This window comes from Nymphalis io, chromosome 17 (genome assembly GCF_905147045.1).
Source record: "Nymphalis io chromosome 17, ilAglIoxx1.1, whole genome shotgun sequence".
NCBI classification, from domain to species: Eukaryota; Metazoa; Arthropoda; class Insecta; order Lepidoptera; family Nymphalidae; genus Nymphalis; species Nymphalis io.
This window is the reverse complement of record NC_065904.1, coordinates 5,013,964-5,030,859: the sequence shown is the minus strand read 5'-3', so window position 1 is coordinate 5,030,859 and position 16,896 is coordinate 5,013,964. Positions and strand designations below refer to the sequence as shown.

The 16,896-nt window shown below is 31.6% G+C and overlaps 3 protein-coding genes across 4 annotated transcripts; 1 reads left to right on the top strand and 2 right to left on the bottom strand.

The window, feature by feature from the left end:
• Positions 1-1,876: 1,876 nt before the first annotated feature.
• Positions 1,877-9,252, bottom strand: LOC126775078 (uncharacterized). Of its 2 annotated transcripts, XM_050496829.1 has the most exons (8): positions 7,793-9,252; positions 7,229-7,395; positions 7,002-7,151; positions 6,419-6,504; positions 6,082-6,239; positions 5,704-5,982; positions 4,898-5,098; positions 1,877-4,046 (listed from the first exon to the last, which is right to left on the bottom strand). In XM_050496829.1, exons 1-8 carry the CDS (start codon positions 9,036-9,038, stop codon positions 4,036-4,038), a joined length of 2,298 nt encoding a protein of 765 aa, XP_050352786.1. In that variant the 5' UTR covers positions 9,039-9,252; the 3' UTR covers positions 1,877-4,035. The 2 variants fall into 2 exon arrangements, with proteins under 2 accessions (XP_050352786.1, XP_050352785.1); XM_050496828.1 differs by lacking the exon at positions 1,877-4,046 and having other exon boundaries at positions 4,538-5,098.
• A 416-nt stretch (positions 9,253-9,668) lies between these two features.
• Positions 9,669-13,894, top strand: LOC126775134 (ras-related protein Rab-2A). Its single transcript, XM_050496915.1, has 6 exons — positions 9,669-9,881; positions 10,478-10,637; positions 10,960-11,115; positions 11,609-11,789; positions 12,048-12,205; positions 12,648-13,894. Exons 1-5 carry the CDS (start codon positions 9,836-9,838, stop codon positions 12,144-12,146), a joined length of 642 nt encoding a protein of 213 aa, XP_050352872.1. The 5' UTR covers positions 9,669-9,835; the 3' UTR covers positions 12,147-12,205; positions 12,648-13,894.
• Positions 13,895-14,658: 764 nt separating this feature from the next.
• LOC126775125 (uncharacterized) lies at positions 14,659-16,857 on the bottom strand. Its single transcript, XM_050496903.1, has 5 exons — positions 16,703-16,857; positions 16,412-16,620; positions 16,002-16,217; positions 15,411-15,565; positions 14,659-14,953 (listed from the first exon to the last, which is right to left on the bottom strand). The coding sequence occupies exons 1-5, from the start codon at positions 16,734-16,736 to the stop codon at positions 14,713-14,715; spliced, it is 855 nt and encodes a 284-aa protein (XP_050352860.1). The 5' UTR covers positions 16,737-16,857; the 3' UTR covers positions 14,659-14,712.
• Positions 16,858-16,896: the final 39 nt, after the last annotated feature.

Genomic DNA, 16,896 nt, shown 5'->3' with positions numbered 1-16,896 from the left:
ATTTACTCCGATAAAAGTACTGTTTGTCAGATCCTATCCATGTAATACATAGATAGACAAATAAAACATACTTTAAGTTATTTTTAAATAAAAATTATTAAAATATATAAGCATAACGTTATGCAATTTTGTCATAAAATAAAATCATCACCATCATCGCAAGCGTCATCATTTTCACATCATCATCATCGCCATAGTCATAATCATCATATTATGTATCAACCTTCATAGTAACTCGTAGGCATCGTCATTTTTTCATCATCATTATCGTAGTTTTCATCATCATCATCAAAATAACATGATTATTTAGTTATTGTTTCTAGTTGTTAATTAAACAATATGTTAACTTTAATAGAGGACGCAGTTTTTTTGTATTCTTACAACACTCGGGGTGTTTGGGGTTGTACAGATAATGTTATGTTTACATTTTATAAATACACAAAATTAAGACAATTATTTATAACCGTGTATATTTTATATTTCCAATGACAATGAATTCGTATAAACCAAACTTTAATACATAAAATAGATAGGAGTAAATAAACGATGAATATTATTTTTATAATTTGTAAATAAAAAAAAAGTAAAAAAATATAGCATTTAAAAAAATATATTTTGATATCGAATGTAATAAAATAGTAAATGTTGTATTATTTTAATGTAAATTATATTACTTTGTATTCGGAAATGGGATTGGTATTAAAGAAAACTTTATTTAATTTTTTTTATGTGGGAAATATATTGTTGAAAATATGGGAATTTGTTTCTTTTTGCTGTCATTTTTAATTTAAATGCGTCAAAAATAAGAGTTCTTATCTTACGATAATGACTTTTCTAGTTTTTTTTCTCTACAGGATGCCTATAAATCATCATATTGATATACTCATTCCAAAGTATTCAGGTAAATAGTTGCTACCAAGATTTATAGATTTACCGAGTGTTATATATTATTTCTAAAAATATATAAATTATTCTTAAAATTATATATCAATTTAGTGTCCGACCGATGCTGATGGATTTCCGCCGAAGCCGAAGGGATATATAATAAATCCTATAATAACCATGAAAAATTCAGTTAATGTTTTTTAATGAAATAAGTTTATGGTGACTGTATTATCTGACTGTCAGCTAAAGTACCTATTCATTATAATTTGTGTTTTACCAACAACTAGTTACAATCATTTAACTCATCACATTCCCATTCCGAATGTTTGGCTGTGATGGTTTTTTTGGCCGAATGTGGCCGGAGCCGAAGGTTTGGTCGGATGGCTATGCTCAGAGTTTCTCTAAAGGATCGAATCCCAAATGTGGTGATCCGACAGAGAACCAAAGTTATCGACATAGCCCAAAGGATTAGTAAGCTGAAGTGGCAGTGGGCTGGACACATATGTCGCAGAACCGACAACCGTTGGAGTAGACGTGTTCTGGAGTGGAGACCACGCCTTGGCAAACGTAGCGTAGGTCGCCCTCCGACTAGATGGAGTGACTATATTTGCAAAGTGGTTGACAGCAGATGGAATTTGAGAGCTGAGGATCGAGCTCAGTGACGTGCCGTTGGAGAGGCCTATGTCCAGCAGTGGACGACGAAAGTTTAATGATGATGATGACAGTAGACGATCGCGGGTTCAAGTCTTGGCAAGTAAGTTTTTATGTTCATCATTTATATTTATAATTTTTCTCGCGGCGAACAACGTGAAGGAAACATCGTGAGAGAATCAGAATGTGTCGATTGAAATATCGTCACATGCGGAGCAGCAAAGTATACTTGGATCTTAAATAAAAATGAATCATTTCACATTATCGTCAATAAACCCGCAGACAAAATATATAAACTATTTTATATTCGAATTAACAGTTCAAAAATAAAACAACTTAAAATGTTCTATGATAGTATATTCCAAAAATATAATGTTATAGATAACATTGCTTCAATCAAGTTACGTGAAGTTACAGTAACCGTTTACAACCGTTACATACTAAATGTAAGAAGCGACGACCAATTAACAACATCGCAAACTTATACAAACATTTCTATATAATTTCAGGGTCATATCACACTCAACTAATCACATATTTTAATTTACAATTCCTCACAAATTACTAATTCTAAATTTAAAAGAGATTTTCTTGAGTTCAGTTCACTAAATTTAGTATAATACATTAGAATATTAAATTTACTATCAATTCCTACATCATTAGAAACAATTCTAAATGACTGGTCGCTAAGGCATATTCAGTGGAAATCATTTTATTATTTAACATTTCGGAGTCATTTTAGTAAAAAAATTAACTTGAACGAGTATAATAAATTTAATTTAAATTGCAAGTTCCGTCAGCGATATAGGGCAAAAAAAAAGAAAAAAGACCAGCTAGTATTACTGCTTCAACTAAATATTACCACGCTCGTCATAATAAAATTATTAAGAGTTTATTTAATACCTTCAAGTTAACCTTTTCATAAACCGTTGCATAAAACTTTATAAGCAAAAAAAAATCAAATAAATATAAACAAAAAAATGTCAACTGTTTATTAGCTTCAATATTAGTTGGATTCCTTTCATATAATTACTTATAGGATTATCTCAAATCTAAATAACTTTAATTAAAACCAGTCCAATAATATTTTATGGGATAAATTTAATATAAATACATAAAATATTCTTAAAACTTTTATTAACAAACATAAGTAAAATTGTATTGAACAGAGAGGTATGTGGAAAGTATATGACAGATGAGTGTGATAAGATGCTTATTAAAAATTTAAGAATAATATGTCTTATGGCAACATCTGTAATGTATTTAAAACAATGAAACAAGAAAAAAAACATGAGTATCAACTAGATTCAAATTAGAATATATTTAACTATTGAATTTAACATCCACATAATTATATAATTTCAAATCCCAACTGGACACACTTGATACAAAGTCTTATTATCCCCTCTTTTATAATGAAAATTAATTTTCATTATTTAATTAGTTTAACATATTCCAAATGTGATACAATAAATTCTTACAGAGACTAAACTATGAAGGATAATTCACAAACTTACTTTTATGTTAGTACGAGTGTACAATATACTTTGTGTTGAAATGGTTACATATAGTATGTGCTAATATAATTTTGACTAGTAAGCACCAATTGACTAACATACATTATTATATCCTTAAAAAAATATTTACACATATATCTCGTGGCTAATAAAATTTAGCCAATACAATATAACATGGGTTACGAAAACCCTGTCCTATTTTGGTTTCATTCAAATTAGAACATGGGATTTTTTTTTTTAATTTTTACATTCCCTAATAAATTGATATATAGAAATAAATAAAAAAATTTTAAATATCCTAGGACATTTTTCACACACGGCCATCTGATCTGAAATTAAGCTTGTACAAAGCTTGTGCTATGGAAACCAGACAACTGATATACTACATATACTACTTTTCTTTTGTAAATACATACTTATATAGATAATTACACCCAGGCTCAGAACAAACAGACATGTTCATGCACACAAATGTCTGTCCTGGGTGGGAATCGAACCCACAACCTTCGGCGTGAAAGGCAAGTATCTACCAACCACGCCAACCGGCTCGTCATAGCCCTTAAATGAGTACAATGAATCCTGTAAACATTGAATAACAAAATTTTGAGCGATTAATTAAATCAGTTCATTTACATACATACAAATATATAATAAGCTGGTGTTTATTTCGATAGTATTTGAATAAATAAAAACGTATTTTATTCAAACAATTAAAGCAATACAAATATATGTATATTAATATCTCCATTATTTTAAGCTGTAAACAATATTCTATTTGTTAGGTCTTATATAATTATGATAAACCTTAAATTTACATTTTATATAGAATATAGAAAAAGGTCTTTTTTTCTGATCCGAAAGGTCAATATTTTACAGAACTCGGTGGTACATTTAATTCACCATAAATTTTCGAGTAGTGGTCACGTCGAGACTTCGTTATCCTTAATGTAAGTTATATGAATGTCTTTTTACATTTGTTGCTTCACGGCTCACCTACGGAATTATAAATATATTATATATTTTAAATATTTCAAAAAAGCATAATTCTCATAGCTTTTGTTTTGTGCAAGTTAAATCTAAATCGTTCATTCGCCTCACAATATATTTTACGTTCTCGAAGAAATGAAATTTTCATTTACCTGGTAAACTTCGATATATAAATAGAAAAGGACAAAATGCTTCGGTACCTTTGTCTCCTGTGTTTGTCAACTGTTTTTTTTTCCTATTTTTTGCTTGTTAGCTAATGACGAACTTTAGTGTTATTAATAAGAAAATTTTATTATTTATATATTTTCAGGCTAAGTCTTCAATCGGAGCGTCACAGTAGGATGTGAAAACGATCCCTTGACGCCCCCTCGAAAATGGGTACCGCTAGTTTTTTAGTGGGTATTCCGGCGCTTTCAGCGCCGACGTGTCCCACATACCCCGCACCTCTTTTGGGGGAAACGCGTAAATGCGTCTTCTACAGACCATTTTAAAATGAAATATGACATTTAAATCTCCTAGCCTTGTTAAAATGGGTTGCGGATATCATTAGCAGAAAAACATTATCTACTACACCTGTCACAGTTAATTATTCCGGATTTGTAGTACTTTCAATAGTAGAGCACGGAGTGTGATCAAAAAGTATAAAATTTAATATTTTCTTTAATTTTACAGTTTTTTTGTAATTTTACTCGGTTTTCTTTTTTTGAGAACGAATAGTATTTTTTATTCATTACATATTTTTTTTATGTTATAGGTAGGTGGACAGGCAAATGGGCCACCTGCTGTTAAGTGGCCACACCGCGATGTATTAACCAGTGATTAATCTAAAATATGTAGTGTGGTGGAGCGAGACTCACCGTGGGGGTCGGGGTCGGGGTCGGGCGCCAGCAGGGGCAGCGAGGCGGCGTGCACGAGGCGGCGGTGCGCCTCGGAGCCCGTGAGCGCGGCCACCGTGACGCCGGCGCGGTAGGCGGCCGGCACACGCACGTGCCGCGTGCGCGTGCCGTGCTCCGACCAGCCCGTTGCCCGCCACTCGCGGATCACGTTCACCACTTGACCTGTTCATAACAAAAATATTGAAGACTTGGCTGCATGGTGCGATACTTTTGCCTTTTCATTTTTTTAATTTTTTTACAATTAATAGGCCAGCGTTTAACCGTTGACTTGCCGGATGTTAAAAATCGACACGGTCTAAGATGTAGCACGCTTGCCTACAAGAAACCTGTTTACTCTGGATTTGAAGACACCAACGTTGTACCTATCAGGAAATACGGACTCAGGCAAAGCATTCCATAGTTTCGTAGTGCGAATGATGAATGTAGATTCAAAGCGCTTCGTACGTATGCGGGGAATTTCCACTGTGTACCCATGGCACTTTGGTCGCGTTTGCCTGGCCGTTCGAAAGTAAAATGAGTTTCATAGAGTAATGAGTTAACCAACAGAAAAAGTTATGGCAATACATGGCAATTTGTAAATCAAATTATATTCAAAATTAAAAGCTATCAAATTTGTAATGTATACATTTAAAAAACTCACAATAATTGAATAGCCATCTTTATATAATGTAACGTGAAAATGACAATTTTTCTTTTTTTACGACAGTGCTGTAGATTTTTAAAGATATATTTTCTTATACAATTTATTAAAAGTGCAAATTAATTACCGAGAACATTGAAGGTGTGAAACCGTTGATCGGGAACGAACATTAACGGCGTTAGATCAGTATTAGCCGTAAACCTTGCCAGCACATCCCTTGTCCGAACTAGCAACACTGATGGGGAAGTCAACCGAACCCAGAGCGCCGACTCACGAACACATTCTACGGGGTTGGTCAAGTATACCCCCTGAGGTGATACACCAAACACCATTTGATGGTGCCACGCATCTGGGATCTCTCCTTCGCAACCCATTTGAAGGTTAAGAGTTACGATTGGTACTGCACCTAAAATAAAAAAAGTATTTTATTTCTTATCTCTATAGTAGATTAACATAAATATAATACAAAATGTTTGTACCACATTAGTTTTCTCTTTAAACTCACCAAGTGATATCCAATCAGCTAACCAATGAGATAAAGAAACTACCCTTTCTGGGTATGTCGGGAAGAATCTTGCCGTAACAAGGCCATCTGAGGCCCTCTGGATACCAGTTATTAAATCTGCAGCAGTGCAACCGGCCACTGCCCTTGTTAATAAATATCTGAAACCCAATTAATAATATAATTTCTAACAAATGTTTAGGCAATTTTTTACTTAAAAAAGAATTTTATTAGTTTCTCATCCCCCAAAAACCACATATTCATTTTTAGTTTAAGCTGTTTAAGTAAAGCTCTATACAGAATTACGTATTCTTTTAATTGTAATTTATTTTCAAGATACCTTGGTAATGGCGCATTGTTAGCTCTTTGTCTTGTTCCAACACATGAATTGATTCTTTCTATATTTACAGGTACACCGAGTGCAATCTACAAATAAAAATTTGTATATTTTAGGCATTTATACAAAATAATTTATAATAATAAAATAGACTAGCAATATTTGTCTTTATGACATTTATTCAAATCAAGACTATAAGATCCTCCAGACTGATTTCGGCCACAACGAGCAATCTCAAGAGAAATTAGCCAACTATGCAGGACATCTTATACACAAGTGTGTGCGCAAACACAGATGCACTCTCTATTCCCTAACTCTCATAATCCGATGGGACAGCAAGAAATCAAGACTATTATCAATAGTTCTCCTATAAATTTTACTACCCATACAAAGTGGTCAAACTCCTTTGTGTATATAATCCAGGTATGTATCGCATTAGCCCAAAGGAATTAGAATCTAATTGCATATTACTTGTTTATTTAGGCTTTAAATACAAATTTTTATTTATTCAACGCTTTACATTTTCTTAATACTACGTTGACTAACAATGTTATCTATACAATATTTTTTTTAATATAATACTTACAAAGACATTGACAACAGCTGTTGCCCCACAAGCAGAAGTGCCGATCTGTGTCACTTGTCTTTCACATGCCTCACGTTCCGACCACACCATGCACCGAGGTGGTTCCACACTGCAAACAGCAAACTCAGTTTCCGGTTTTTCATTTTTTACCTAGAAACAAAGACTTAATTATAATTATATTCCAATTTTATTTGTTAATAAATAAATCTTATTTGAGAATAACTTACCGATGGAGCATCATGGTTGTTCATTTCAGATGGTAATCTTTCGGTCAAAAGTTTTTTAGCCATAGTAACATGATAATATGTTGAAGACATATTTGATGAGTCAAAGATAGGCCTCTCACCCTGGTTAATTTGATATGCAAATGGCTCTTCTGCATGCTCTTCTTCATCTAAAATTGTACACTTTGCTTATAAAAAGTATTTAATATGATTTTTATACAAGTTATTAAATTATAATGAAGTGCAATGTAAATATTATATTAAACATTACATTCACTATCATACACATATTAATTGATTTTATATAAAACTGAAGAGAAGGAAGACACGAGATCTGCAAGCACTACTGAGTTTTTATGTGCATTATAAACACAAACTAATGTTTATAATTCATCTCATACCTGCATGTGTCGACAAAAAAAAAATCAAACACATGTATATCCACCAACCCACTTCGAAGCAGCATGGTGAAATAAGCTCCAAACTATCTCTTCTGGAGAATGCTTTTGCCCAGCAGTGGGACTTTTACAGGTTTTTACTATACTTATCACTTTATATAAAACTTACAGTGCAATATTTCTCTTGGTGCTATCAAATCTCCACTAGACGCATGCACATGAATAGTCTGATAGGTAGTTGACCATTGTGAAGTGGTCCTGTGTACTAAGAACTGTTCTCCCCTCACATTAATGTGAGTTATATAAGGCCCAAATTCATGAGCAGCCCTAGCATTGTCAGGCACATTCTGCTCTACTTCTATACCTCGGCTTGTTGATGGCACATTACAGTAATGTGGTTCTACCACTTGAGCGGAAGTAGACGCAACTACAATCTGCTGAGGCTGAACAGGCCCTGGCAAATATTCAGGAGATGTTCCTCTTATAACAGGCTCAATTTCTTCAGGCATGTTTGAGCTATCCAGATCTGTATCAGGCGTAGACTCATCTCCAGTATCTACTTCGCATGAGGGTCCAGGATCAAAATCCATTTCTAGAAAATCCATGTCTGGACTTGATACACGTGAACTCTGCTCTCTAGCAATAGGTCCCACTTGTTGAGCAACAGGGTAATGGGGAGGCATGGGGAGATGTTTGTCAAGAGGCAATCCCATATCCAAACTAAAGAATGAACTTGGCAAATCTGCCAAGTGTTCACCACCCCTGTATGTATAAATACAACCATCTTCTGAGCCTAAAGAATAATCATCATTGCCAGTATCACTGGAACTGTCTTCAGCATTAAAATGAGACCTATTTAACTTTAAGCTTGATGGTCTTTTCCTACTTTCTCTAAAAGTACTACTCTCAGGTAGATTTTCGTAGACTTTGCTGGAAGAGGCTCCACTAGTTGATGGTGCATTTAAATTGAAACTGTGCAATGGGCCTACATTTTCCAAGCAAACCTTATGTTTCATACATGTTTGTTTATCTTGACTTGATTCTAAGCCATTATCACAAGGGGTTATATCAGATTTATTATTACTTACAAGGTCGGGTGGACTATTCGCGGTGTTTTTAGTGTTATTTGACATTTGAGGACTGTTATTACTGTGCTGCTCCGAATTACCTTCTGGTAATGGATTTGACGGCTGTCCAAACTCATTGTTCGTCGAGGAATTTATATTTCTTGGTCTTGGGCCATTCAAAGGGCAAAAATTTAAATCTGTTTCATGTGACATTGATGTAAACACATTTTCTTCGCAGTCACCTTGCCCTCGTTGTTTTGATGTGCCCTTACAACTCTTAACTATTTCGCTTTCGAGATCTTGTTTTCCTGGATTTCTCATCGGCGCCGATCCTTCGAGAGGATCCATTGTTACTGATATAATTTATCAACGGACGTCGGCATTGTCTGATTTAAGGTTAATAGTATTTTTTAGTAACTAATTTAAATTTAGAATGTGACATAAAACGAAATGTTCATTCTATTACTTTAAGCAATATGTATAATTTCCAGAAATTAACAAAATAAAGACAAAAGTTGTTGTCAACTAGAATAAGAAAATATTCGATTAATAACAAACCAATTCTAACAGACCGATTGACAGATGTAATAGTCTTAAGTCTATGATTTCAAAACTCAAGTTCGCGGTAGATTACAAAAAATGATTATAATTAACATAATATATTTATTATGGGAGGAAAAATTAAAATCGGCATTGCCATTCAATGGAAATTATATGCCACGAGCGATTATGGCTCATTTTTAATTTTGATTAATGTTGATCTTGTCTTGATTTTACTTTGATTAATATAAGTCCTAATTTTCGATAGCTATAAGCTGCAGATTCGGAAATAAAATATCTTTTTAAAAAAGTTTTAGTTTATTGGAATCGTTTTTACTTAAAACATTATAAATACAAAAAAAAAACAATAATAATTATATAAGATGTTTAATTATATAAAAATAATACAAGTTATAAATATTTAATTCCTTTGTCTATGACAAGTTGTCACTTGGTACGAATATTCACAATGACACACTGAAACTCTTTTACCAGCTGTAGGATCCTAAAAATTGCGTCTTATTTCTTGGAAAATATCTTAGAAAGCTCTTTAGTGTTAAACACAATTAAAATATTAACCTTTATTCCAAATATTACTTGTTACAATGGCATACGCCTACTTATTTAAATACATCATCATTGGTGACACAGGTATTGATTTTATTTCCTAATATTTTTTCTCCTGTAAATGTCTTTATGTAGGGAGTGTTTTTGTTAGTTTTCACTGATAATCGCTTGTAATCCATTAAAGGTATTAATCAAACAGTTAAATATGTAGAATGCTAATAAAATAATCGTGTTGAACGACAATAGGTAACAAAATGGATTTTGTCTTCCGCCTACGCTACTACGTATATGACTGAATAGTTTTATATTTCTAATTCAAAATCAATAATTCCATCAATTTTTCCCTAAATAATATCTTCATAATGTACAATTTACTTTATTTAACAAAGGAACTTAAATTTCAAGAGTAGTTCCTGTGTCAAGGTTTTCATTGTTTCTTTTTTGTTGTTTGACTACTATTAGCAAATCAATAACATTTAGTGTCTTAATATAAATATAAAATATGTAATTACAATATTGTAAATAAATATAGATATTAATTATTTCTTATAAATAATAGATAATTATTATTGAGTAAATATAAATGAACCTGTTTTTGTTTACAAAATGATTGATAAGCGATTTTTTTTAATATTGAACAAAGTTTTTTTCTAATAAATAACATTTAATAAATTTCATAGGTGTGGGCAAGTCCTGCTTGCTGTTACAGTTTACAGACAAGAGATTCCAGCCTGTACATGATCTCACTATTGGTGTTGAATTTGGTGCCCGCATGATTACTATAGATGGGAAGCAGATCAAACTACAGATATGGGACACTGCTGGACAAGAGGCCTTCAGGTAATGAACATTATGTTTTTCCTAAATCAAAGGAATAATAACTTGGATTCAAACTCATTAGAAGGATACATAATCAATTAATATTGATCATGCACACACAAACAAACCCACATATATAGAAAATCACGAAGTCTCTTGATAACAGCAGAAACTACTTTTTCTTTTAAAGCTATATTTCTATATTACAGTTATTTTATTAATAAATAAATACTTCTTTAGAACAATCTATAAAGACAAACAATAATTGTAATTTAAAACATACATGATTATTGCAGAAAAGCATTTTTCTAAATTATGTTAAAATATAGTTTTAATTTTACAGGTCAATCACTCGATCTTACTACAGAGGTGCTGCTGGAGCCTTGCTAGTATATGATATTACTAGACGAGACACATTTAACCATCTAACAACTTGGCTTGAAGATGCTCGCCAGCATTCCAATTCAAATATGGTGATCATGCTAATTGGTAACAAGAGGTAAGTGCTAAGCAAATTAGAAAAATAAAATTATGTCAAGTTGGTTAAAATATTTACATTTGGTCAACTTTTTATTTGATATCTGACCCAAAATAAAAACATAATCTGGTGCTCATTACATAAATCTGTTGGAATATTTGAAATTTATATCCCTGGGTGTCATTAAAATTGAGCTGAAAAAAGCCATGTGCAAACTTATACACACAAATTCTTACTCATATTTTCCTTAAACAAAAAAAAAATTATAAATGGTTTAAAAAAAACCATTCTGCAATTGCTTCTAAAAGGAATGTTAAAAATAAATACTTTAGGGATTCTACTTTATCATCTAGTTAAATAAAAAAAATGTACAAGAGACTGATATTAAAATTAATATTTATTTGACTAATGATTATAGCTAATAACAACAAACTTGATCTCTACAAACAAACATGCTTGACATTATATTAAACCTCAAAAGTATATATTGTAATGGCATTAAATGACTTATAAGTGATTTGGAGTCTCGACGTGAAGTGAAGAAAGAAGAAGGTGAAGCGTTCGCTCGTGAACACGGTTTGGTCTTTATGGAGACTTCGGCGAAAACTGCTGCAAATGTTGAGGAAGCCTTCATCAACACTGCTAAAGAAATCTATGAGAAGATTCAAGAAGGAGTCTTTGATATCAACAATGAGGTTTGAAACAAACAATATTTCATAGACAGATGAAATTGTAATAACAATTATAATTAATATGTGAACAAACATGATTTTGTTGATATAAAATAGCATATACGAAAATCTCTAGATTTTTAGGTTATTATAATGTATGGGAATGTCAATTACTCTGTTTGCAAGCAAAATATATATATTAATAAAAACCAAGTGTCTGAATCATTGTTGTTACATATATTCAAAATCATGCATGCCTTAATTGTCATTGGTTCCTCACAGGCGAACGGCATCAAGATTGGTCCGCAGCACTCAAATGCGGGCGCGGGAGGAGCGGGAGGCGCGGGTGCGGGCGGCGCGCCGCCGGGTGGGTGCTGTTAGGTGATGAGCTGCACACGCTGAGCGATTGCGGACTACCGACCGATTATGTCTGGACTGGGGTGAATATTTTTTTTAATTCAACTTTAACAATTGCAAACAACTGTTATAGTCGATCACATTTAGTCAGGTAAGCTGTGGCAAATTAGTAATCAATATACAGTAAAATGAGTCGTAGGAATAGTTTTTGGATAAGTTTCAACGAAACAATTTTTCATTAAATTTTATTTATTTTTGAAAATTTTGGGATAAATGTTATTTCATATATTCTATTCAAGAATTATTATTTATATTATCTTCTTAGTCTTCTGTTTGTAAACCATGGTCAATTGTGTCAGTATTTTCTTTCGGAAATCTGAAATACGTCACCTTCTTAGTTTAGAATCGTTGATCTCCCTTTGTGTTTTAAGTCTATATAAATTTTATGAATATTAACTGTAATTATGGGGTATAATAATGGTTAATATTTGTAAATAAATAAATAAAATATAAATTTTATTCTAGAGGGGTGCAGCTGTGTGCAACAAACTATGGTACGAAACTTACTGCATGCAAGAAAATTTAGTTTTAATTTTAATGCTACAGAATATGTTGCATCTCAACTTGATATAATAGTTAGTAGGCTCAGTAAACCTAAGATACTGTAAACATTTAAAAAAGTAAAGTAATCTAATTGTAATTTGTGGTATACTATAAAATACCAGCCGAAAAACTAATTAAATTTTATGTACATGACTCCTAATTGTATGGTAACTTAAATTTTTTAAAGCATTGAACCTTTAATGATTATAAAACTATTGCAGTCTTTTGTCACTACTTTCTACATTCATTTACTCTTTAGTAGCAGTGAATTTCCATGTCTAGCTATTATTATGAAAATTAGTCTTAATTTAAATTCATTATGCATATAACCAGACATTAATGAATAAATGTAAGATTGGACCAGGTGTGGAATCATTTTGATGTGTATTTTATGTATGTTAATAATATATTGTTCATTATTCATTCACGGTAATATATATAATTTCTAAACTTGTATACTTATTAATGTTTGCACTATTTTATATCTACAATAATTAACGGGCATTTATTCCACTTATTTGGGCTAGAATATAAGACAATGCTTTTATATAATTTTAAAAGTACAAGCAAGATTAATTAGAACATGAAGAACAATAAATAATAAACAATCCAAAGCAAAAATCATCAAACTATTAATTAAAAAAGTTATTAAGTACTATAGACACTTTACCATAGCTGCCCCTAAAATGTTTTATTTTATATCAATTGAATTTAATACTTGTCAAAATAAATTATCGACATTTTTACATCAAATACCAAATTATTAAATATTTTTATCTTTGTTAATAAAAAGTGTTTATTTTATTTTGTTATAATTTATTAGCATGTACTTTTTTTAAAGCTTATAACAGCTTGTCTGCCAGAGAATTTCATAGATAATAACATATTTATTGACTGTCTTGATATATTTATATAAGGAGAGGGGAAGGCCTAGTGAATAATTTGCACAAGAAATAAGATCGGGAGTATACCCAGAGATGTTTCATCTCAATTTTAAAAATTCCCGGAAGACGAATTTGTGACCTACAAGGACTGCTCGCGAGATAATTGAAGACATAAACTAGGTTATTTAAGTTTAGCACATTGTAATGATGTAGTAATATTTTATAAGATTACAATATGCAGACACATTTGTAAAGCATAATTCATGAAGTAAATGTTTAAAAATTCGTATAATTTTTTTTATCCTGATATATTTAATTACTTGTCATCCTCTATTTCAATGAAAAGAACAAAATTTCCGTTTGTTTATTGTATTAATTTTTTTAAATTATGAAGCATTACACTTGCTAACTGTCTGTCAAAGGAAAAGTTGTTCAGAAAAGAAAAGCCTAAAAAGAACCAGTTCAAGAAAATATTTAATTATAAAGGCATTATATATTACATAAGTACTATTAAGAAGTTTTCTAGTCTATTTGCAACAAATTATATTACATTTTATTTTTGGAGTAGATTAACAAAACACACTTGAGACAAACATGATATGAGACTGGCAAACAATTTTATGTCTCCAAAACGAAGCGATTGATCGCGAGTAATCGTTATCGATTTGAAACATGAGCAATCATATACAGAAATGCTCATAAGCTTCCTACCATGGTATCTGGTAGATCCGAGCCTCTATAACAATAATAAAAATGTCTTAGACCGATTTCGGCCACGGCGGCCAATCGCAGGAGATATTATAGTGCACAAGTGTGTGCGCAAACACAGGTGCACTCTATTCTCTAGCTCTCATTATCCGATGGGACGGGTAATCTAACACGACCGATAAGAGCCTCTATAATATAAGTTTGTGATACCTACTAGACATTTTCCACTTTCAAGAACAATACTAGTATGAAGTCTTTTCCAAGATGAAGATCAAATGCAAATGGTTCATCTTATGGTGTATGCTGTTACTTGAACCACAGTTATGTTGAAAAATACAATGTTCAGGTACAAATCTTTATTCATAATAAACTAAAAATTATAACAACATGAATATTTAATGAAAAGTGATATATAAATTGGAAGTAATGTTATTCAAAACTGTAAATACTGAATTAACAATTTCGGGAGTCTTCATTTTCACAACACCATTACTCTTCACTTCTGCTTTTGATAATAAAACTTCACACAGATCAAAAACAGTTATGTCAAGAGTCATCATGTGATATATTTGATTTTGCAGAATTTGGTAAGCCAAGGTCACTGATTCCGATTCCCTGTTGACTTCATCCTTTATGCTGAAAAAACAAAATCAATCTTCAAAATATGTATTATTCAAAAAAGTATATTAAAGATGGGATTAATAGATTTAAAAAATAACATAGGCACTTGAACTTGATATATTTATTAAAAAGGATTTTTTTTTATAGAATAGGTAGACCAACGTGCAAATGGGTCACCTGATGGTAAGTGGTCACCAATGACTATGCATTGTAAAATATGTTAAATATTGCTTACATCGCCAATGCGCTACCAACCTCCCAAGGTTGGTGGCGCATTGGCAATATTATGATGTTATTTCCCTTGTGTCTGTAATTACACTGGCTCGCTTACCCTTCAAACCACAACAGAATAATAACGAGCTGCTGTTTAGCGATAGAATATCTGACATAGTGGGTAGTACCTACCCAGATGAGCTTGTACAAAGCCTTACCACCAGTAAAAGTATGTGTTCGTCAGTAAAATAATTATTACCTATTCCAGATAGTATGCACATCACCAACCTCAAATGATAATGTGAGTTTGTCTTTAAAATTAACTTGAGGTGTCTTATAACTCAGTATAAATGGATCTGTACTCCGAGAGGTGTCATTTTCAACAAAATTGAACCCAAATTGTAAAAGTTGATGCTGTAAAACAACAAAATATTTTATACAACCTGAAGAAAAAAAAAACTTAAAACTTTTATTTTCTGATCTAAATCTAAAAAAAGTTAAATGGTCAAAAGAAAATGATCATAGATGTTAATAAAGAAATAAGCACAAATGATGCTGCAGTATGTCATATCTAGATAAATGAACTATATGAGCAAAATAATAAAACATTATTTTGCTCATACCAGTATTTTGCTCATACCAGTATTTTGCTCATACCAGTATTTTGCTCATACCAGTATTTTGCTCATACCAGTATTTAATTTTTACAATAAATATATAATTATGTATACAGATATTTTGGTATGGAGATACTTAACTCGAAAGAAACACAACTTTTACAATAAAACTTGTAACTGACATATAAAAACCAAATTCCATGCAATTGAAGTTGTAAAATTCATTTTATCACCTGTGTAAAATTGTACTGTTTTATATTGCAGTCAAAAATTGTTTGCAATGTGTTTTTAACAGCTAGGCCCACTTTCTGTTCTCCCCGCTCGAGCATGTAAGGGAGATGGGTAGCATTGTCAATAGATATACTGACACCCCATGAAAGAAGAATTGCAACATATATTATTTTATTTTTAGCACTGCTGTTGTCTTGCGAACTTGAAGTAACTGTTATCTGGAAATATATAAAAAATAAAACTACATACCATGGTTATTAATAATAAAGATCACAAAAAATGTTTTCGAAGTTACAGATTTGCTAGTTATTTAGAGTAAGTTTACTTGGTAACTTCAAATAAGGCATTGATATGATATTACTTATTTAATTAAGGAATTTAATTAATTGACATGGTCCTCCTGATGTCTTACCATTAAGCCATTTGAATCTTCTTCCGAGTATTTTAGTAAAGATAAATTTTCAATAATTACGCTATATTTTAAAGTTGAATTAGTAGCAATTGCGCTAACAAAAGCTTGGCGAATTTTAGAGGCATACTGTTTTAGTTTAACTTCACTATATTGTAAATTGTGCATCGGAGATACTCTATTTATTCGCCACTGGCCTTCATTATATATCACTAAAACAATATGTAAGAATTTTATTACAAACTGTTTATAAGCACAATAATAAAATACTTTAATTATAATAAATCAATTTACCGGCAAGTGGATCGTTTATTACATGACCATTCATGTTTATTCAACTTAGAATATGCAATAATATTTCATTTGATTAAATTATATTTACAATATTATTACGAGGTACAATTTAACAGACTAAATTATTTGTATTTTTAAACAACTTGTTGACTGAAACCGTTATGTCAAAATGTCAATTAAAATTCAAAATATAT